The 22,139-nt window shown below is 38.8% G+C and overlaps 2 protein-coding genes across 2 annotated transcripts; one reads left to right on the forward strand and one right to left on the reverse strand.

Annotated features, from left to right (window-relative positions):
* Positions 1-4,749: 4,749 nt before the first annotated feature.
* adamts13 (ADAM metallopeptidase with thrombospondin type 1 motif, 13) lies at positions 4,750-15,786 on the forward strand. The gene is given in 29 exon segments (XM_086173571.1): positions 4,750-4,878; positions 5,132-5,198; positions 5,342-5,475; positions 5,684-5,767; positions 5,960-6,084; positions 6,167-6,313; positions 6,781-6,915; positions 8,340-8,490; positions 8,589-8,693; positions 8,787-8,938; positions 9,017-9,080; positions 9,438-9,593; positions 9,596-9,796; positions 9,888-10,008; positions 10,174-10,254; positions 10,339-10,520; positions 10,629-10,785; positions 10,885-11,014; positions 11,119-11,298; positions 11,433-11,631; positions 12,194-12,296; positions 12,447-12,576; positions 12,729-12,905; positions 12,979-13,183; positions 13,777-14,095; positions 14,240-14,383; positions 14,457-14,636; positions 14,960-15,135; positions 15,489-15,786. Coding segments are annotated over 29 exon segments (4,239 nt in total). The 5' UTR covers positions 4,750-4,800; the 3' UTR covers positions 15,645-15,786.
* On the reverse strand, positions 15,396-21,935 carry LOC147218669 (carnitine O-acetyltransferase). The gene is made up of 14 exons (XM_086173572.1): positions 21,780-21,935; positions 20,299-20,568; positions 19,931-20,049; positions 18,530-18,583; positions 18,247-18,412; positions 17,954-18,128; positions 17,643-17,821; positions 17,448-17,548; positions 17,255-17,374; positions 17,052-17,174; positions 16,819-16,954; positions 16,677-16,739; positions 16,460-16,597; positions 15,396-16,353 (listed from the first exon to the last, which is right to left on the reverse strand). The coding sequence occupies exons 1-14, from the start codon at positions 21,804-21,806 to the stop codon at positions 16,138-16,140; spliced, it is 1,887 nt and encodes a 628-aa protein (XP_086029698.1). The 5' UTR covers positions 21,807-21,935; the 3' UTR covers positions 15,396-16,137.
* Positions 21,936-22,139: the final 204 nt, after the last annotated feature.

The raw sequence follows: 22,139 nt of genomic DNA on the forward strand, positions 1-22,139 counted from the left end.
CTTGTTTAATGTTTAATGAATCGGTCCTCTTCTACAAAAATCACGATAAATCAGTACAGTTAAACAAATACATAAATCAGAGAATAACAGAAAACTTGTGTGCTGTTGTTGTTATTGTCGTCTCATTTTTGGTAACAACAGAACACGTTATACGCACTCATATTCTACTCTTGGTAGTTCAAGTGAAAATGCAAATTGTATTTCGATATTGTTATTATGTGGCCTTCTTACAAGTGAACCACTCATCCACTTTTTCCTTGCATCTAATAAAATCAAACTTCTTAAGTTCAGTTGTGCTGACAAATGTATGTTAATAAACAGACTTATCTGAACAGTTGACTGTTGTTTCATAGATGTTTTCTTGAACTATTTGAAAGTTAAATTTAAACCGCAATACTGTGCAAAGTATTTTAACACCACCACGCAAAGGTTTATATAATTATACTGTTATATCTATTGTAAATCATGAACACTGCTATAATCTTCTTATTTTTCTGGCTGTTCCCTTCAGTGGTTGCCACAGCTTATCATCTGCTTCCATCCAAGGCTTTCGTCTGCATCCTCTCCTCTTACACCAACTAACTTCATGTGCTCTTTCTCTCCCTCCAGATATCTCCTCCTCAGTCTTCCCCTCGGCCTCCTGCCTAGCAGTTCTAACCTCGGTATCCATCTGCCCATCTATTCACTATCTCTTCTCTGTATATGTCCAAACCACCTCTGTCTGGCCTCTCTGACTTCATCATGAAAACCTCTAACAAGTGCCTCAAATTGACTAATTTCTGATCCTATTTATCCTCATCACTCCCAAAGAGAACCTTAACATTTTGATCTCTTCTATCTCCAGCTCTGCCTCCTGTCTTTTCCTCTATTAACTCTGATGTAGCATTCATATTTCAGAATAATGATTGTAACAAAGTATTGTAGCCAATGCTCGATAGTTAAACCGTCACTGTCCACTTAATTTAACATTCATCCGGCAATCTAGGCAGGGGTGTCAATGTAACTTTAAATCAACCATAGACAGAAGAGAAACACTGCAGTACTAGCAGACTAAGTTTCATTGCATTCTCATTTCCGCTTGCAGGAACTGAGTCTTTTTTAACTGTGATATACTACTTTTGTTTCTTGTGAAAACTGAAAATCTTACCAAAAAAATAAGTCTGAATGTTGATCCAAAACATTTATATTGCAATCTTTTTATACAGTATATACCAGTCTAATGCAGTAGAAGTCTGTCCAAAATCAAGAGTCATTGAAACGTGGGAATTTGGGCAAATGATTTCAGATTTAGGAATTGGTCAATGTGATGGAGTGGAACCAAACAAGAGATGAATGTTTTCAGCCTTATATATTGGTCGCATATTGGGCTGTAAATTATGAGAGAGGAATGAGTTATTTTCCCTTGACCTTCAGTTTATCATATTTTGACTTGTAACTCATGAGCAGCAAGTTGCAATTCTAATCCCTTCAGGATTGTGCTTACAGGCTGTAGTCAAATAGAAGCTTTCTGCTCATTCACAACAGCCTGAATGTAAACTGTGACTTCGCTATAACTTAGAATTCAGTGCTTTTACCCGCAGTCTCTCATTGCAGTCAAGAGCAGTCCCAGTGGTCTCACAGGACGAGGAGGAATGAAGCAGAACACAGGGGAAAGAGGCCATGGCAAATGGATTAAATAATAGCTGATTCTTAATCTTTTCATGCTTAAGATTTGAGTACAGTTGAAGCAAGTAAAGTCATGGTTTATTTTTATTTATTTATTTTTTGGGAAAAATGATTAAACTTCAACAATCGCTGTCTTGATTGTCAAAAAACTGTAAAGCAGTTTATTGACAGAACCAAGGCAAATACTCAGTCTGAGTGCACATTCCTCCTTGCTACTGTTGAAGTCGAAGAGGCCAGTCAACTTGTGTCCCTCAAAACAAAGACAACCATAGCTACCACAAGCTGCCTTACAGATGATGGACTGCTCTTTGCAGATGAAAGTAGAATATCATACAAAAATAAATTGATGTCTTCATTTCCGCCCCATTGCTATCAAGAAAAATATTATAAATGCGCTTTGAAAATGTTCGGGGGGCCTGTGGAAGAAAAAGTAAGACTGTAAGACTATTAATTATTGTATTTATTTATTGTATCATTATTACAGTTGGTATATCTTTAAAATTGCTCCGTGGGGTACAAATTCTTCATTTCATCTTTTGGACTGCGAATGTACTAACATCCCTTTATTACTTAACCATTGGAGAAATACAATAAGGTCGTGAAGCCGGCTGAAGTGCTGTTAAGTATACCGACTTTAAAACCAGAAGAGCGACTTCCAAATAATCAAACCAAACAGTGCATCATGTACTTGAAAAATGAGATCTCAAGGGACTGTTGGGTGATATTCTTTTATGCACGAATATAACTTTGATTGAATATCTGATCCATCATCATCATAGATCAAGTTCTCCAAATAGTTGCACAGATAACTGACAGAACAGGAAGAAAGGAAACTTGATGTGCAAGATTTAAGCAACACTTTGATTGTTTTACAACTTGTATTTAGCCTTGTCACTTTGCTTAATAGGAATGACTCCCAAGCCAGCTAGTAAAATTAACATGTTTATAGAGTTGTAATAAATCCTACAGTAAAACATATCTCAGTAGGTATGCTTATCAATAGCCAAATATAATTTAAGTGGTTTTCATAAAGAAGCAAGTGAACATTTACAGTTTTAGCCCACATTAATCTTTTACGATAGTGACAGACGGAGGGGAAGAAAAGGAGTAGCAGATGAACAAGAATCCTTTTGTCTACAAACCATTGCCACTCCACATTAATTCACCCCAAAATGAAACACCAGGGGGTTGGGCATTACATGGTAAATTGTAGAAGTCGAGAACCAAAAGAAGACTTTCTAACTTACAATATAAATATAGTATTTGAGCATTTGACATGTATTAATTGTATTCTAGTTTCTTGATGTCTAGATTGAAATTATAAGACAACTAACACAATATTGAGAGGACAAAACAACAAATCTGAATGACAGAAAACCATCAGTTAATAACTCATTCCATAAGCTTACTTATCCTTGCAACCACACAATTTCCTGAGGCGTCATCTGTTTTGCCCACTTGAGTATCCCATATGGCCTGAGATATATAATTAAGTACATCATAAATATACAATCCCTTAACCTCCTCTTTGAATAGATATTTGTATGAAGGATCCAATAACAGTCTTGTGCTAAGTGAATCAAGAGCAACTCTGAGGTTTTAATGGAGCACCAATGGTGGAAGTAGTGCTTGTGACCTACAGCTGTTAATTCAGACTGACAGCAGCCAGATATCTCACAAACTCACTGCAGATGCAGCTTGAAACTGAGCTGAGGGAAACTATACACACTATTGAGGAGTAGATGAAGGGAGAGGAGGAGAGGGGTCTTTTTTTTCTTCTTTTTTTGCTGTATGATAAAATATTTAAAAAATAAATTGTGGCAAGCTGACTATCAATTGATTAAATCGATCTAATGGAGATAATGAAGACTAAGTTAGTCTTCATTATCGAAGTCTTAGAACTTGGACACATTCAGTAGAAATATAAAACATGTTGTCTGAGGTCAGAAAAGGTTCCATATGTTTGGTTTAGTGCATAAAGAAAAAGAATACAAGACCTAGCTGAAACTTGAGTTTTCATTGCAAGCTTAATTGTCCCTTTGTAATTTTCCTTATTTCCTCTGTGACTCAAATATTTCCTCCCACATATGCATTTGTGGATGAGATATGGTTTCCTGTCTGTTATTGAAAATAGGGATAAAACCTTCCAGCAGCGTGTGCGCACATCCATGTGTGTGTGTGTGTGTGTGTGTGTGTGTGTGTGTGTGTGTGTGTGTGTGTGTGTGTGTGTGTGCGTGCTTGTATACACAACAGTTTAGAAAGTGTTGTTTGTAAAATGATACAAAGAGACATCACTTTAATTATGATGTTTGTGGATGATGGTAAGTGGACAATAGATTAATTTAAAAAAAACTCTTAATGCGCATTTATGTATTCATACTTCATCCATAGAAAAAAAGAAACTAGCTACAAGAAAGTGTCATATTTTAAAGTTAATATCAATTATATATTTTCATTATTTTCTATTTGTTATTATCACAAACTAATGTAATAGCTTCCTGCCGATTCCCTTTCTATTTCCCTTTCGATTCCCTTTCTATTATCTATCTATCTATCTAGATAGATAGATAGATAGATAGATAGATAGATAGATATTTTCCCCCAATATAATTTTGAGTGTCCACAAGTTCAAGTCTGCTCTCTAGTGGTTATAAAAGGGAACAAGCACAACCTGCAGACAAACATGATTATGTATGTGGGAAAAATGGATAGAAAATACATGTGAAAGGAGTGAATATGAATCCAGGATCCTGAAGGTGACTTCTAATTTTTATAGAATCTCATCTCATTTCGTCTTTCAGTCTCAATACATGAGGGTTTTCAGAGTTCTCATTGTTCCATGGCGAAAAGTGACGAAGGACAATGACTAGTCACAGAGCAAACACAAACACAGACACACAGACGCGTATACCCATGCACGCGCACAATAAGTAAACCAATAAAATTTGTCCTTCTGGTCCTACAAAAGTAAAAAAAAACAAACAGCAAATAACAAATACCAATCATCAACTTTGTCCCTGCTGTTTCCGTAAACACATGTGCCCTCTTGGCCAGGGCCCAGCCTGCTCAGTGGGTCAATCACATATTGCCTCAGTATAGAGGCAGACCTGGTCTACGCACTGGAAGAGAGGAAGTATGTTTTTTAAGGCTCTGCTCAGTCTGCTGTTACTCCATTCTGGGTGCACCACTCTAATGAAATCTCCACTGAACGAGGTACGGTAAAAGGAGCACTGTTACTGGCGAATCCATTGCTCGGTGCTTTAATGAAGTACATTGATGTCTTCAACTTTACACGTTAATATCCAAAACTAAAAATCAAAGAATGTTTCAATGAATTTATATGACAAAACCCTTGTAAATCTACGCTATCTCAATCAATATTTTGACAATGACTGCAATTGATGGCAGGTTAAAATCTATTGATTAAAAATAACCTTAAAATGGTCCATATGTCTTTGCTTTGCAGCTTCAACAACAGTCTTTAATTCAAAAATACAGAGTTTCTTATCTTCATTCTTCTCCTGGTCCCCCAGGTATGGCTCAGCCCCGTAAACTCAGACTATAGAACTAGCAGTGATATGGTGTCATGAATTGTGCGGTTCCTATCATTATATTATCATTCCTTTTTGATATAAGCTATGACAAAATCACTGGTCCATAATGTGTGTGCTCACAGTGAGAGATCGGGAGATTCGGTCAGCTGCGATGCCTGATATCACCCATCTGGAGCTGCTGGTTGTTGTAGGGCCTGATGTCCAGCAGGTCCACAAGCAGGATACAGAGCGATACATCCTCACTAACCTTAAGATTGTAAGCTTATATACAGGTATTACAAAAATTGTTCAAATTAGGCTTTTTGGTCAAGCTGCCCTATATCTGTGCTAAATCCAGTTAACGGAATGGAGACAGTTGGCTGCTCTGTGAGTCTGTTTTTGAGTATACAGTGAGTGTACAGTGATACATCGCCCAAAGGCAATTCACGTTTATATTTTCTGACAAATATTCAAATTCCACTCAGGCTGCAGAGCTGTTGAGAGACATGACTCTTGGCGCGAACATGAGAGTTCACCTGGTCCGCATGATCATCCTGTCAGAGCCAGAGGTCAGCAGTTTCTTTTTAAAACCTCAAGTTCAACATACTGTAATTAACCCTCCTCTCCTATTGGGTCAGTCAATGACATTTTGTAAATGATGTCAAAGTAGTTGATAGACAATGTCAGAGCTAAATTGAACAATCTGTCTCGGGTTGTCTTGGGATTTTGCCTTACCGCTTCTGTCACTCTTCCCATTATAGCCAGATATTCAAATGTCTGTCAACATTACCTCTTCTTTGAGAAGTGTGTGTGACTGGGGCAGGAGAATAAACCCCTTAAATGATACAGACCCACTACATGGTGATCTTCTGCTGTACATCACAAGGTTTGATAGCATATGCTTGACCTGCTAAGAGAAAAATGGTTTGTATACGAACATCAAACCAATATTCATGCATTACCTACAGATATGACCTGGTGTTGCCTGATGGGAACAAACAAGTCAGAGGTGTCGCACAGCTGGGTGGGGCTTGTTCAAGTGAATGGAGCTGTGTGATCACAGAGGACACTGGGTTTGACCTGGGGATTACCATTGCTCATGAAATTGCCCACAGGTATGACCCCTAGCAATATTTTTTTACACTTGTGTAGATTATGCTGAATGATTTGTTAGACATAGCTGGTGACATGAAATTATTCAACTGAACATGTCATTAGTACAGGTTCCATAAGTATCAACTCTATGAAGCTTCAAATAATGTTTTTGCTGAATTATTTCGTTGATTTGCTTGGGCAAAAACATGGGTAAAACATAGTTAGGAATCTAAATTCGATATGAAAATACCACTAAAAGTGGTCCAAATAAAATTTGTTCAATATCACAGTGATAGAGTTTGTTGATAAGAATAGATATAACCGGCACTTCGAAGTGCTGCGCATTCCGCATTCAGAATTTGATTTATTTGTAGAAATGTGGAGTTGGACTTGAGTAATTCATGTGAAAATAGCCTTTTGGTGTCAAACCTTTCATCTGAGTAAAATACATGCATTCATGCTGCATGATATCAAATATGTCCGCTAGTTTTGGGATCCACCATGACGGAGTAGGAAACACCTGCAGCAGAAGTGGGTTCATGATGGCCTCTGATGGAGGTTATAACAGTGTTGATCTGGCCTGGTCTTCATGCAGCAGAGATCAGCTGCTCAGATTCTTCAGGTGAGGCAATCTGTTGAAAGCATGTCGAGGTGTTGTTTAGCAAGACACTGAATCCCTAACTGCTTCCCTGGCACTGCCAAGTAGCCGCCAACTGCTCATTGTTCACCCATGATAGGTTTAATGCAGATAAATAATTTGCCGCAAGGTATAAATAAAGTATAACGTAAAAAAGCTAAAACAAAAAACAGTTGTGTTTTTGGACATTTGTGTCCCAGGTGCTTGATAACTGGTTTGATTATTCATATTTCCAGCTTTTAACAAGACTGATAGAGGTCATGGAGGTTTATGTTTTTCTCAATGACAAATAAACGCGTATATTTGGATTGTGTGATCCAAAGACAAACACATAAGTTAATTTTCATTATAACCACTGAAATCAACATTCAACCATTCCTGCTCCATTTACTCAAATCCCTGTTGTCATTAACTTCAATGTGGAATCACAATAATCTTCACAGTCCAAGTGGAAGTCTTGAGTTGCTGATGTTCAACAGGAGCGTTCACATGAAAAATTGAATAAGCATGTAAGAAAGCTCAAGCGGGAGAGGATATGGAAACAACAGTGGCCAGAGAGATCGTAAATTGACTGTCACAGAAATGTGTGTCTTGCAAGTCAAAAAAGGTTTTGTATTACCAGTGAAATCAGTCATAGAATAAAAAAAATGGACATTAATGGACAAGAATGTATGCCATGTGTTGGATGAGTCTCAAAGAAATAATTTAAATGTCTGTAGTAAAATATACAAGCAGCTGTTCAACATGAAAATAGTGCAGTTCAAGTGACAAATACTGTAGAAAAATATTTCAAATGCATCCATTGTAAATTGTACCCTGTTTTTTTTCCTCTCAAAATGCTAATATTTGTTTATTATATATATATATCTATATATATATAGATATATATATATATCCATCCATCCATCCATCCATCTTCCTCCGCTTATTCTGCACTCAGGGTTGCAAAAGGATGCTGGAGTTTATCCCTGCTGTCATCAAGCGGCAGGGACTGGTCGATATATATATATATGTACCATATATGTACCATATATATATATGCATACACATATGTGTGTGTTTTATATGTTTTATGTTTTGTTTTTTTACCTGTAACTTTACCTGTAACATTAATCATTGCCGCTATTTCTGTTTCTCACAAGGTTAAAAACTTAATGAGGATACCATTATCCTGTTTTGCATGTTTACTAGCAAATACAATCATCAAACATTTTTCAATACTTCTCCCCAAGCTCATTTAAACAACAATTTATTTCTATGATCCTTGAAAATGCTAAATCCACATAAACCCAGTGCATGTAAAAAAAGTGAGCAATTTTTTAACTGGAGTAATTGCTGCTTTTACTTAATGTAAAGACTTATCCTATCAGTCTATAAAAACCTCACTGCTTAATGATATGTATTCATAGTGAAGGAAAAGCTGAATGTGTGAGGGATCTGCCAGCCCTGGATGGCTCACTACAGGCCTGGGAACCCGGTCTATACTATGGAGTTGATGACCAATGTCGAATTGCTTTTGGAAGCAGTGCACGAGCCTGCTCTTTCACCAACCCAGACCTGGTATGACTGCTGCTTTGCAGCACCGTATCACATGGTAAAAGACAGTGAAATGTAATATTTGTCATCACATTGTCAACATCTGTGTATTTTGTAATCAGCCAGTGTGTAGGGCTTTGTCCTGTCACACTAGACCGGATGATGACAGTTCCTGCAAACGCCTCCTGGTTCCACTGCTGGATGGAACAGAATGTGCACCCAATCAAGTATCTATGTCTATCTGTTATTTTGGTGTAGTCATTCAAATTCATTTTTTTAAGTGGAATCTTTGACGTTTTTAACATTGATCTCTTTTGCAGTGGTGTATGAAAGGCCACTGTGTGTCCATATCTGAGCTTGGCTCCTCTGCAGTGATAGATGGATCCTGGTCTAGCTGGTCAGAGTTCTCCCCCTGTTCACGGACATGTGGCGGGGGAGTTACTCATCGCACACGAAAATGTAACAACCCAAGGTAACCATGAATCACGCTTAAGTCAGCATATTGATTTGGACAGTTTTCCTTACCGTAAAATACTTTAAAATTTTCCAGACCTACTTTTGGAGGTAAAGATTGTGACGGTCTGAATATTGAGGCTGAACTTTGTCACCGACAAGTAAGTTCAAAGTGGCCATGTTTACAATGGGCCTCTATACAGTAGGTCGATGCCGTTTACTCAGTGGCTCACTAGATCATCTACTTTTTATGTACTCCTAAAAGTTGCCCTCCCTTGGAAATCCAAAGATATTTGCATTGATGGGGTGAATCATAATTGAAGGCAACATATGTGCTGTATAAATAAAGATAGAAGTTTGGGGCAAAGTGATGTAATCTTCCTACAAATATTAGATGAAATGAAATACACAGTCCTGAGTCACACATGTGTTTGCCGGTGGGGGTGAAAACCCATGACTGCACCACCCATGAAAAGTCTACCCAAATCAAAGTTTCCTTGCTAATTTTGTCACTTTAGCTGTGTGATCGCACCCAGTTGGATTTCATGGCAGAGCAGTGTTCCCAAACAGACACTCATCCCCTCTACCTAGACCCTAACATTGCATCCTACTATACCTGGATCCCTGCCGTGGGCTTTGCAAAAGGTGGGCCTACATGAGAAAAAAAAAATGTGCAACTTCATTTTGCTGAGAATTACAAATTTGTGCATTTCTTTCAATATAACCAGCGGATGAACAGTGCAGATATATATGTCAGTCAGAAGGAGAGGACTTCATTGTAAGCCGGGGCTCTCAGTTTGTGGATGGGACTCGCTGTGAGTCAGCCATCCCACCTCCCTTTGGTTCAACAGCTGCTTGTCTGAATGGAAAATGCCAGGTAGAGATGACTAAGACGGATTTGGCAGAGCAGTGAACAGTGCAATGCACTGTAGCTCTTGCTATGAAACTGTCTCTTTGTCTCCAACCAGCTGTTTGGCTGTGATGGTGTGATGGACTCTGGGAAAGTGAGGGACGTATGCGGGGTATGTGGTGGCGATGGATCATCTTGCTCTCTTAATTATGATTCCTACACAGGAGGAGAGGCCAGAGGTATGAAACATTTTTGTGAACTTTAAAAAGAAAAAAAAAAATTAACATTAGTCATGATTTGAATAAATATGTCAGTAATTAATCAAGTTGGATGAACTTGTCTTAAAGCCATAATTATGCATTTCCTCGTATGTAACTTTTAAACATCGATGCTATCTATTGCAGAGTACACCACCTTCCTCTCTCTGCCTATTAATGCCACACAGATTCGTATTCTAAACAGGGCACCGCTATTCACTCATATGGGTGAGTGGCATTCAGTCAAATTTACTGTCATTTAACAGGTTTATCTTGCCTAAAAATGAATCGCTTGTGATATCGGCATTGCAGCTGTAAAGTATGGAGATAAATACATTGTGTCAGGGATGGGAAGCATGGCCCTGAATTTGACCCTCCCCTCCCCACTGGATGATAACCGACTACAGTACAATCTTTATCTGACCCCTGACTTTTTGCCTGAGATGGAAGAGCTGCTGCTACCTGGACCTGTGCAACAGGAGACTAACATTCAGGTTATGGCCTGGCAGTTACCACAACAGATAAGAATTTCAGTTCAGGAAGATCAATCTCAGTGTCATCAATTAAATATGAGTTTGTGTTTTTTTTTTTCTTTTTCCCAGGTTTATCGGAATTATGGGAGAGAATATGGAGATAAAACAAATCCAAACATCAGCTACCAGTTTTATGTTCCGATTAGAGACAGCGTCATGACAGATGCCACACCTAAGGGCAAATGGGCTCTCTTAACAACACCCTGCTCTGTCTCATGTGGATCAGGTATACAATTATTCTCATGTCAAACATGGACCCCAGAAAATGCACAAATGGTTATTTTATGGCAGGTTGTCTTGTCTCCTACTGAAATTTCTCTTACAGGTTTCCAGAGGCATTATTACAGTTGTGTAGATAAGGATAGCAAATCATATTTGGAGGAACATAATTGTGACGCAACTCCTCCAACAGTGCCTCCTCACACAGCCTGCAAACTTTCACCCTGTCCCCCAAGGTCAGGAGGGATATAGTCAACATTGCTCAACTGTCCAGCAATGTCGCCTGCAAACACATACAGAGAGCAATTTTTTTACATATAAATCATTTACTACTTTACAGATGGGACACAGGAACATTCGGACCTTGCAGTGCCTCCTGTGGAGGGGGAGAGAGAGTGCGTCCTGTGCGCTGTATTCAAAAAGATGGAACTCAGGTTATAACAGTTCCTGATTCTGACTGCCAATCTGATTCAACACCGAACACAGTTGAAAAATGTAACCTTCAACTGTGTCCTCCCAGGTACATAGTTGACACTATATATTTCATTTGTTATCAACTTTGCCAGTGTAGCCTCTATGTGATGAGCTTAAATGCAGATTAAGCAGGACGTTTTTCAATTAATATTTTTATGTAAAAACTCAATTATGTGACAGATGGCGTGTGTCAGATCTGGGAGACTGTTCAGCAGTGTGCGGGCCAGGAGAATTGAAGCGTGTTGTGTCATGTGTGCGGACAGAAGAAGGCCAGGAGGTTGAAGTTGATCAAATCCTCTGTGCAGCTCAAGAAAGACCACCGGAATTTGTGCCCTGTGTGGTTGACGTTTGCCCGATTGGCTGGGAATCAGAGGGAGAGGTGAGGTGGATATAATCTCTGTATCTCTGTGGTCAAGCTATGATATACATTCTGTGTATAAAAAACTGTATTACTGTGAGACAGAATTGTGGAATATTTAAGCGTTACATTCATATATAACTGTGGTGTCAGTATCTCTATGTCTATCACGATAGCTTTATCTTTTTTCTTTTATTTGGTCGATAAGTGTCTATTTTTTGTGACATAAAAATACTATATCGATCATTTAAAAAGAAAAATGAAATAGATGAGAAATGAGTAAATGAAAAAGACAGTTTATTTACTTAAATTATTTCAACTCTAGTGACACTTTCCATTTAAATTGTTCAAATGTTATATTTGAATGACAGCCATTCATATTGAAGTAAAAAGTAACCATCTTGTGTTGTAGAAAAATTGAATTTGTGGATGTTGAGTTCTTGGAACATTGTAATTACCATTGAATCATGATACCATTGTATCATGATACATTTGGATATAGAAAAAGTTGCTTTGGAATAATTTTAACTTTTTCTATACTGTCAAGTCAAAATGTTTCTAACCAATTATTTTTCTTGATAAGGACCGGTCTACAGTTGCATCAGGGTTGATGCCACGCTCCAGACAAGCTCCTATATACGTGTGGAGTCCCATAATCAGCCAGTGCTCAAAGACCTGTGGAAATGGTAGGTGACAAAGTGCCCCCAACATTACTCTGAAAGACCATAATGTCATCAGTATTTTAAAAGATGATGCTGGAAGACGGCCGCCTGTTGATCATTAAGTATTCATTCATTCATTCATTCATTCATTCATACATTCATTCATCTGTATAGGAACCAAGCAGGTGTGGTTTTCCTGTTTGGAACACCAGACCAGACTGGGAATGCCTGATTTTCGCTGTGATAATTCCACCAAACCTCCTCCTCACACTGAGGCCTGCGCCACATCCCCCTGCCCTCCTGTGTGAGACGCCAAAATTTGTATTATTTTGTTTAAAATTTTTTTCAAGACATCTAATATATAAGTTAAATGTATAGCAGTGATAATCCAATTCTGAAAAAGAGCTTCATTGTTGATAAATTAACCTGTATGGGGAATCTATCATTAACCACTAGATGGCGCTCTAAGCTAGGATTTTGCAGTACAACGTGTGGAGGAGGGGTTGCCAACAGGGTGCTGTACTGTGCAAGGGAGACAGATGGGGAGGAAAAAGTGGTGGAGGATACAGAATGTAACGAATTTCCCAAGCCCCCAGCAGTTGTCTCATGTAACACCCACAGCTGCCCGGCAAGGTAACTCAAACACACATCTGAAAAGACTTCATGCAAAAGTGGTATCGGCTCAACACCACTGTCATCTACCCAGGTGGAAGATTCTGAAGACATCACCATGCTCTACATCTTGTGACTTGGGTGTAGCTCAAAGAAGTGTGTCGTGTGTCCAGTTTGTCCAAGGGAAGGAGACTGTGATGCCGGGGGAAATGTGCCATGCGCTTGTCAAACCAACCACCACAGTGCCTTGCCTGGTACAGGTCTGCACCTTCAGGTGGGAGGTGAAGCCATGGAGCCAGGTACATTTCATGAAATGGTCTGGAATGCAGAATTTGGCTTACTTTGACAAAAAAAGTAATGCAGACTTGATTTTAAGAGCATGCAGGCTTGACTAAAATAAGATAAATAAAATGATATTTCAATACCCGTGTTTCAATACGTATTTTTTAGAAAAAAGTCATGAGGAAAAAAAATCATCACTAGAAGACTCGATAGCACAATAGAGTTAAATTTCCTTTTTTGTTACATTGTTTGACTGTTGCAACATGTATTATTAGATTACAGCAACAGCATGAGCATGATTCAAAGTTAAATTCGATGTCACATTCAAGACTAGTTTCTATACATTTTGACATTGCCCAACCCTACATAAATCATCTTGGCAGGAACAACATTGCCATTAGTTAATTTTCTTTCTTGATAACTACCTCTGTACTTCAGTTACTGTAGTCAGCTGCAAATCGCTCCAGTGAGAGCTGGATGTCAGCTGACAGCATTGATATATGTTGATGCCAGTAATGAATTGTCATAAATTGACTGTAGAATTATTTGACTGATACTGACTGCAGAAAACAATTATTTTTTGTTTTGTGTTTTCCCTGTACTCTCTCAGTGTTCAGTGCCCTGTGGATATGGGATCCAGTCAAGAGCTGTGTCCTGCATGGGCCCATCTAAGCCTGAGCCTCTTAGTCCTTTGCTATGTATGCACATGCCCAAGCCCATCACCATCCAGGGCTGCTCCATGGGAAACTGTGCAGATGTGCTGTCTTCCTCATTGGTGACTCCTGCTGTGTCCACTACAACAAAGGATAAATTCTCACATGAGAGACTTACACCATCTCCTACTTCAAGGCATCATATGATCAGCCTTGATCCAAGTCCATCAGAGACTAGCATCCAGCAGTCCAACACCACCATCCCAGTTAAAAAAAGTCAGCAGGCAGAAACCATGTTGGCTTAGTTACACTAAGACCTGAGAATAGTGACTGTTTTAACATTTCTGTGTGTGTGTGTGTGTGTGTGTGTGTGTGTGTGTGTGTGTGTGTGTGTGTGTGTGTGTGTTTGCTCTTTTTCAGGTATATGTGGAGAACACTTCCTGAAAGAATCAGGCACAGTGGACTTAAAAGACATAACTGGTCGCTGCATGTTGGCTATAGGTCGACCCCTGGATGAGGTCATTCACATCAAAATAGAGTCTGGCTTTTTGAACTGCAGAAAGGGTGAGCATCATTCAGTATGCATGATCTATTCCATGAAAATTAACACTAAACTAAATTGAATGTGTCTCTACAGGGGAGAATATTGCATTTCTTGATCGACTGGCGTTCGTAAGGAAGTGCGAAAAGGTGTCAGGAAGTGAGCTGACCTCTAGAATTAATGTCCTTCTCATACGACAGAATCTGCACACTCCTGGGAATGGAGTTATTCTTACCTACAGCTCAAGAAAAAACACAAAAAAGAGTCACTATCAGGGTATGTCATAAATTGGCCATATAAGGCTAGATGTAGTGAGATATCTTTGTGTCCAAAGGATTAAATCCTGATTAATATTGATTGTAATGCAACTAGATGTTTTTACGGCCATTCAACAACTGTAAACATGTTTTCAGGTCAAATATTTTTTTCATGTTGAAAACATTTCTGAGTCGAGCTCCTCTCACCTTCTATGAATGCAAACAACAATTGACACGAAGGACTTGTCTATTTTGATAAAATTGCATGTAACTCAAAGGTTATCAATGATATCATGTCTATAACTGTTTTGGTTAAACATTGATATGTTTTGTTCCCCAAAGATTGTGACGTACAGCTGTTTTCACCCAACGGCGTTTTTGTGAATCCAACAACGCCCAGCACTAATCATACCTGTCGAGTGCTCATCAATGCCCCACCCTCTGTGAGGATCCAGATCCAAGCACTTCACATTGGATTAGTATTCAACCAAAGAAACTCCCAGTCTACATATATTATGGTGCGAATCCTGTCCTTAATTCTCGATTTATTTTGTGAGGGGTGATCGTGGCTTACTTGGTAAAGTGGGTATGCCTCCAATCAGAAGGTTGGCGGTTTGATTCCCAGCATCTCCTGTCTGTCTCCTGAACCACCAATGGATCCTGATGGTTTGATTACCATCTTGCAGTTATGCCACCATCTTTTTGTTTTTGAATATAATCCAGTGTAAAGCACTTTGTAAGCACAAGATGATGAAAGTAATATTTACTTAAGATGTGCTACGGTTTCCATATATTGCATTTAATCTTTAGGACAAAAAAAATTACAACAGTAATAATAATTGCAATGTTTTGTCATGTGCCTTTTTTTCAGATCCGGGACATGGACGCCTTGAAGACCAATGTTTTTAAGGGCCAGGAACTCTTTCAGTGGCATTCCTCTGGAAATATGGCTGAAATCGAATTTCATGGAGACTACCTGCATTTCCCAGAGACCTTCCGTGCTGAATATTCATTTGTGCGTCATTGATTTAGTGTTTAAGTTTAAAAGACGAACTAAATACTCAACAGGCATTCACTTCTATTCTACTGAAAATAAGGTTTGAGAGCAATGAGGATTTTGTATTTTTATGAACTAATAATATGAATGGAAATAAATAATAAAAAACAAATGCTTCAGGTCAAGAATGAACTCTTGAAGAATGAAAACTGCAAGACCTGCTTGTGTGTTTAAAAAATATTGGCAAAATGCAGTTCAGACAGTTTCATATATATTTAACACAGTATATTAAAATATATCATTTCCATCAGTGAGAATGTATTTTCTTTTGAAAGGCAGTGCAATATACAGGTAAGTCACATCTTACATTCCTTACGAACTTTACACAACAGGTTTCTTTCTCTGTTTCATCACCCAGTACATTGTGAATCTATGCCATTCGTTCACAACAGAACTGCGGTTCAGTTCCGGCCCTGATACGGCCCAGTAGGATAAAGACACCATGCCAGGCTACAGTCTGGGTTCACTGCTTGGCTGTGACTGTGTATTCCAAGAGAGCTCTCATGTCCAGCAGAGCATCCTCTACAGCTTGGGCAAACATGGCCGCATTAGTCTCCTCGCAGCTGTTGAAGGCTGTGATGGCAATGTTGATGTGCTCATCCATGGGATTGTAACACACTCCATAGCCATCTGGTACCATTGGACCAAAGCACATCACACAGTCTGTTTTGGAACCAACCTAGGCAGAGATGGTGGAGATGAGTAATAACGTACAAGTAAACATATATGATGTAAAATAAAAATTCACGATGGATTATGCTATTAACTTTGTCAGATAAACATACCTGACTGGTGGAGAGATTGTAATGTTGAGCCACAGCAAATGAGGTGTCCATGAAGATCTCAGGCATAGATGTCAGGTCTTCAATACCCTGTAACTTGAGTCCAAGAAGGTGCCTGTCTATAGCTTGTCCATGAATGGCCTAAAGAAACCCAAAGTGAATTGCACGTTTTAAAGAAAAGAAAACTTTGCATGTTGTTAAATGTTAATGTATTTCTCACATTATATGTATTCTCCGTATGGGTCTGAACCGCTTTCTGCAGAAGTGCCAGCCTCTCTATGTCCTGCAGGCAATATTATACAGTTTAACCAGACATCGCGCATATCAATCAGATGAATTAACAAATAGTAAATTAACAGTACTGTTTTAGACTTGTCTTGCATAGCCTCGACATATTTCAGTGAATCCACAGTCGTAGAACGGATTGCATCTGTTCGTCCATATTTGAACATTCTTAATGATGCACTCTCATATGTAGAGCAGCAAATATCATAAATCCTGAAATCCCCCAAAAAACGTGTTAAAGATATATAGTCAAAAATGCACTAATTATCGACGTGTGGCAGAATTTTGAATGACCAAAGTGGCTTCTTACCTAAAGTAGGCAAGTTGAAGGGCCATTTGCACAAATGCATCAGGACTCAGCTTGTGCTGCTTTGGCACATTTTTTCCAAAATGAGAAAACATCAGCACCTTCACATCCAGGTCATGCACCATTCTTGTGATAAACACAATAAAGAGCAAGCTGTACAGAATATCTACAAAAACCGTGAATATTTACAATAAAACTCAACATACATGTTCAAATTTTGTTTGGCTTTTTCAATGTCTCTCTTGACCTCAGGTGTTATATTAAAACGGAGTTTCTGGGGCATAGGCAGGGGGATCATGGGAGACCGTACTATTTCAGTCTTCTGCCTATAAAGAAAGTATGAAAGAGTTAGCTTCAGATAAAAAAAAAATGGCAATGTTAATTTTAAGTGATACCTACATATATCTGACAACATAATCGATGAGAAACACAATTGGAGGACCCTCGGCAGGCGCATGTTCATACACTAGTCCACATGTACCGTCTTCACCAACAATGAACTAAGAATTTACATTGAAGAAAAAATCAAACTGTCACTAGTGAACTCAGTGCTCTTTATTACTTTAGGTGTTATTTAGTTTGATTTGCACTCACCTGTAATGTTTTGTCAAACCAACGATTGCCACTGTTCCAACGAGCCCCACCTCCATGCAGCATCTGGGCAGCCACACGGCTCTGGTAGAGCTCATCTGAGACCCGAGGCATTGGAGCATCCAAACAGACTGTGAAAATGCTCTTTTGGATAGCACGCACTGACTCTTTATTTGTCTTGTCTAAAGAAAAATTAAAAAAAAAAAAAAGTCTTTATCAAGGCAACATGCTGCGTGTTCACACTATTAAATTATACATATGACAGATATTAAGGGGGTCTAAACGGGTTAATATTTTGGGTCTTATCTCCTCACCCTTAATGAGATTATTATATGCTTTTCCCCACGTGTTGCGGTGCTGTGACGTTAGGATGCCAATAGGCTCCTTGTTGGTCTGCAAAGAGGTGTTCCAAATTTTCTCCAACTGCATGTAAATCTGATCCACTGTCAGTGTGGTGCCATCACTGTTATACACATCTAGGACAAAAAACTGTAAGGGACGAGCCCAGAGACAAAGACAACATGACAACACGGTGAGAGTTGTCTGTCTCATAATTAACTGAATAGTTGAAATACTGAAAAGCAAAAGCAGAAAAGATCTTAAAGACCTGGAAATTGTGAACAACTGTGATATGAGTTGGTGGTGTTTTTCCTATGGCGTGATTGACAACAGTGTCTCTCTTTGGTCCAGGAATACGGCAGGATGCCAGGATCTGGTAGTACTGGTCCATACACAAAGGTTTTCCACTCAGATACTCGACAGGCAATGTCTCCCTGAGATACATGATCAAAATATGCTTAGTTCGTAGGTTTACTCATCAAATAATAATTGAGAGCACAATATTTTTGTTAAGACAATAGAATATTGGGATGGTTTTTATTCAAACTCACTGGTCGATCATTTTTTTAAACTCTAAAACCCCTGCGATGAGTCTGGCAGCAAACCTGCAGAGGAAAAGCAATTATTTATTGGCAAACATGTTAATTACCTCGAGTTGATTGATCTGTGTCTCTGTGCAAATACGGGTATTTGGGGAGGAAAATGGGATATGGAAAGAAAAAAAAACATCAAAGAACCATTTTTCATTCAGTCACTCATTAGGTTTGAAGAATCAAGTATAATATGTAACTCGGATAAATTAGTTTATTATCAGTATAATGAAGGGTACTTTAATTCTACTTTAATTGGAATGGTTTTAAATGGCTTTTCATTTGTTTGGATGACAACATATAAACAACATCACTGATCTGACTTTTATAAGTACAATATGATGATATATTAAAATGTATTCTAATTCAGTATTCTAATTTCAGTATTCTAATTTCTTAACCATTTTCAGATAATTTGCTGCATTTCTAAGGAAGAGGATTTGTGATAACTTCTTGATGAGTCATACATATTTTTTTTCAAAGGTCATCAATCACCAATTTCTTTATATCGTTGTTCCATTACTCTGACAACAAAACTTAAATGAGGATAGATGTCAAAGTGTCAATGACATCTTTTACATTGAGTTCTGGGTGGAACTAGGGTCAGACTCCCTCGGGCTTAGAACCTGACCACAGTCGTAAGCAGTAAGTCCATAAGCATTTGTCTGTGTGTATATACTGTCAGCCTGAAATTATTCATACCCCATATCTATATGTGTATGTGTGTATGTATTGTATGTAACTGCGTAAATGTAACGGCGTCTGATTGTATACATTACAATCGTATATTGTAGATTTCCATACTTAATCTAAGATGCAATATCAAATTTGGACAGTAACTGTACTGCATCCAAATATTGCAAGACCCCACATTCACTCATCAAAAATTAACTCTTAATAAAGGCATCAAATATCATTGCACATAAGGCAACACTTGTTGACCACTAAAGACGCCTCAAAAAAAAAAAACACAATATCCCCCATACCTTAAACACAGAGACTGGCTATGCTGGAGTTATTCTTCATAGGCAAACATGTTCACTGCATATCCCATGGGTCAGAGCAGTGAGAAACAGCTGAGCAATGTTAGGAGTAGCAAGAGGGCTTTAAATAGATTGTACAAGAAGGGAGACCCGTGTAAAGGTCGCCTTGAAACTTCAGCTTCCCACTGAAGTTCATACTGTACATCTACAGAAACTAAATGACTGTTCATGGCAGTCACATTCAAGTGGGAGACTTGAACAAACAAGATCCTTCAAAACATTAACAACTGACTAATCTTTAAATAACTCCAGAATCACGGTCACTAGGAACCAGTTTGGAGTTGTGACTGGTCCTTGATGTGGGTTGTTAGACTCTCACCTCATCTGTCCTTGGCGATCATGGAAGTGCATACGTGGCAAGACGACTCCTGGGCTGGTGTAGACTGTCACTGGCATTCGACAGTCTAGATAGGCTGACTGCATCCACCACTCTGATAGCTACATGAGTACAGCAGCATACAGTCATTTTCACAGATCTGGAATAGCCACTAATAAGAGTTTAATACTTTAAAAGATCCAGGATACATCTTGACAGTATACAGAACATGCTGCTAAAAGCTTACTTCCTTTCTTCGTGCATTAAGTTATGAATGATTAAAACATTACCTGTGTTTCATGCAGGATATACAGTATGACAACCAAGCTGTCAGTCTTGCTTAATAAAGGTTAAAGACACCAAAAATCTACCCAGTTTTCTGTCTTTCGGGCACGACGCTCCAGGCCTTTCTGCAGCCGTTCACCAACACCACCTTTCAGGAACTCTTCTACCAATCTGCGGGTGTGTTCTAGCTCCTCTTCACTGACAATAGGCTCCAGAGAGGCCAAGTAGCATTCACAGGTCTGCTTCAACGGTGGCACAGGCAGTTTGGGTAAACCCTCCTGGTGCACCAAAGACCGCTCTTGGATTTGTGTTACTGGTCTTACCAGGTGACATGGTTTTACCATGCCAGGGCGTAGCTGGAAAACATGATTTAGTATCCGGTCAGACTGGAAAGATAGTACCAGTCCGTGTCAGTTAGTCAAAATGACCTTTTCAAACACTGGACCCACATCAGTAGTATCACTTACTTTCATATCATCATATTGCTAAAGATGCACTTGCATCATAAGTATAAATGACAACAGAGATGACTGACACAAATACAGCTATCAGCATATTAAATGTAATGTATTTAATCTTATATTTATTTTTATGGCATACTTATATGTATATCATATGTATATATATGTACACACACACACACACATATATATGTATACATATATATAATTATATTTATTTATATATATATAGTGTGTGAGCGTGTGTGTGTGTGCGTGTGTGTGTGTGTGTGTGTCTGTGTGTGTGTGCCATACGTTTCCATAAAATGACAAAGTTATTGAAAACCGACACCAAAACACCTTGGCAAAGCAGTCACACTGTTTGTTTGTATGCTTTGGAAGAGGTTCTGCCAACTTAAAAATAGGTTGACACAAATGAACCTTTGGAATGGAGGCTAAAACAAACACACCGAAGAGATCTGCCCGGAACCTCGTTTACATTGAGGTTTTAAATAACGGATCCCATAATGTCGTTAAAATGTTTGGAAACAATTGAACTACAACAGGAATGCAGAATTTGCATTACAAGCGGGGGTATGAATCATGAAAACCTGGACACCACGATTCATTCGAGAAAAAAATACACAACTTCCGCTCGCTTTTTTCAAAATAAAACCATAGAAAAAAACAAACAAAAACAACCGAGAGGTTGTAAAATTGTCCTGTGTAGTTTTTGACCATATAACGTCCATCGTAAGGACCGATGCAGACGTGAAGATGATTTTGGTGTTAACGCTTGTTCGGGATGACGAGGTCCTTTGCAGCATGCGGATTAAGCTAACCTATCAACATTTCTACTGCAGCTAGCTTACTGCAAACGTCGAACGTCGCAAATACGACGAGAAACGCCCAAAGAATATTCTGCCTAGCACGATAAAATCCTCTCCGCGACACGCTTCCGTGTTAAAACACAATTTAACGCTAATATTATCAAAAGCAGTCACTTTGTTGCTGTCATGTGCGGTGCCCCACCCCCTTCAATCTGACCTGATGCTGTCAGGACGAACGACATTGCAGCTATATTACCACGTAACAAACATTGGATTGGAAACAAAAGTATAACTCACCGCAGCTCTGACAAAAACACTCAACATCTTGTCAGACAGACGCGTCAAAGTGTTTATCGATGAGAGACCTTAGAACAGTCATGTCTCAAGGACAAGCTCCCTGTCTTCTGTCTGCTATCCGCCCCCCATCGGGCCCATCGAGAAAAGGCAGCTGGTCGTCTGAGTGCAGTTTGGCTAAAGTGTGTGCAATTTCAAAATATTACACACATAAAAAAAAGGTCTATTTCGGAAAAGATGCTGCCTCACAAGTCTGTGTTATTCTGGCAAAATACATGCCAGCAATCTATCATAACAAAATCAGATATCGTTCAGAATGGCAGACGTAGACTACCAATTAAATATTCCTGATATTTGAAATAT

Source organism: Fistularia commersonii, chromosome 26, assembly GCF_037954325.1.
Source record: "Fistularia commersonii isolate RoL2024-O1a breed Wild chromosome 26, RoL_Fcom_v1.0, whole genome shotgun sequence".
NCBI classification, from domain to species: Eukaryota; Metazoa; Chordata; class Actinopteri; order Syngnathiformes; family Fistulariidae; genus Fistularia; species Fistularia commersonii.

What these genes read in the sequence shown, in the direction of transcription:
- LOC147218669 (XM_086173572.1), bottom strand. Translation starts at nt 21,806, where the DNA reads ATGTTGAGTGTTTTTGTCAGAGCTGCG. An exon ending in TTTAAAAAAATGATCGACCA is followed by an intron (nt 18,413 to 18,529) that starts GTGAGTTTGAAT and finishes CATGTATCTCAG; the next exon opens with GGAGACATTGCCTGTCGAGT. An exon ending in TGCAAGACAAGTCTAAAACA is followed by an intron (nt 16,740 to 16,818) that starts GTACTGTTAATT and finishes TATTGCCTGCAG; the next exon opens with GACATAGAGAGGCTGGCACT.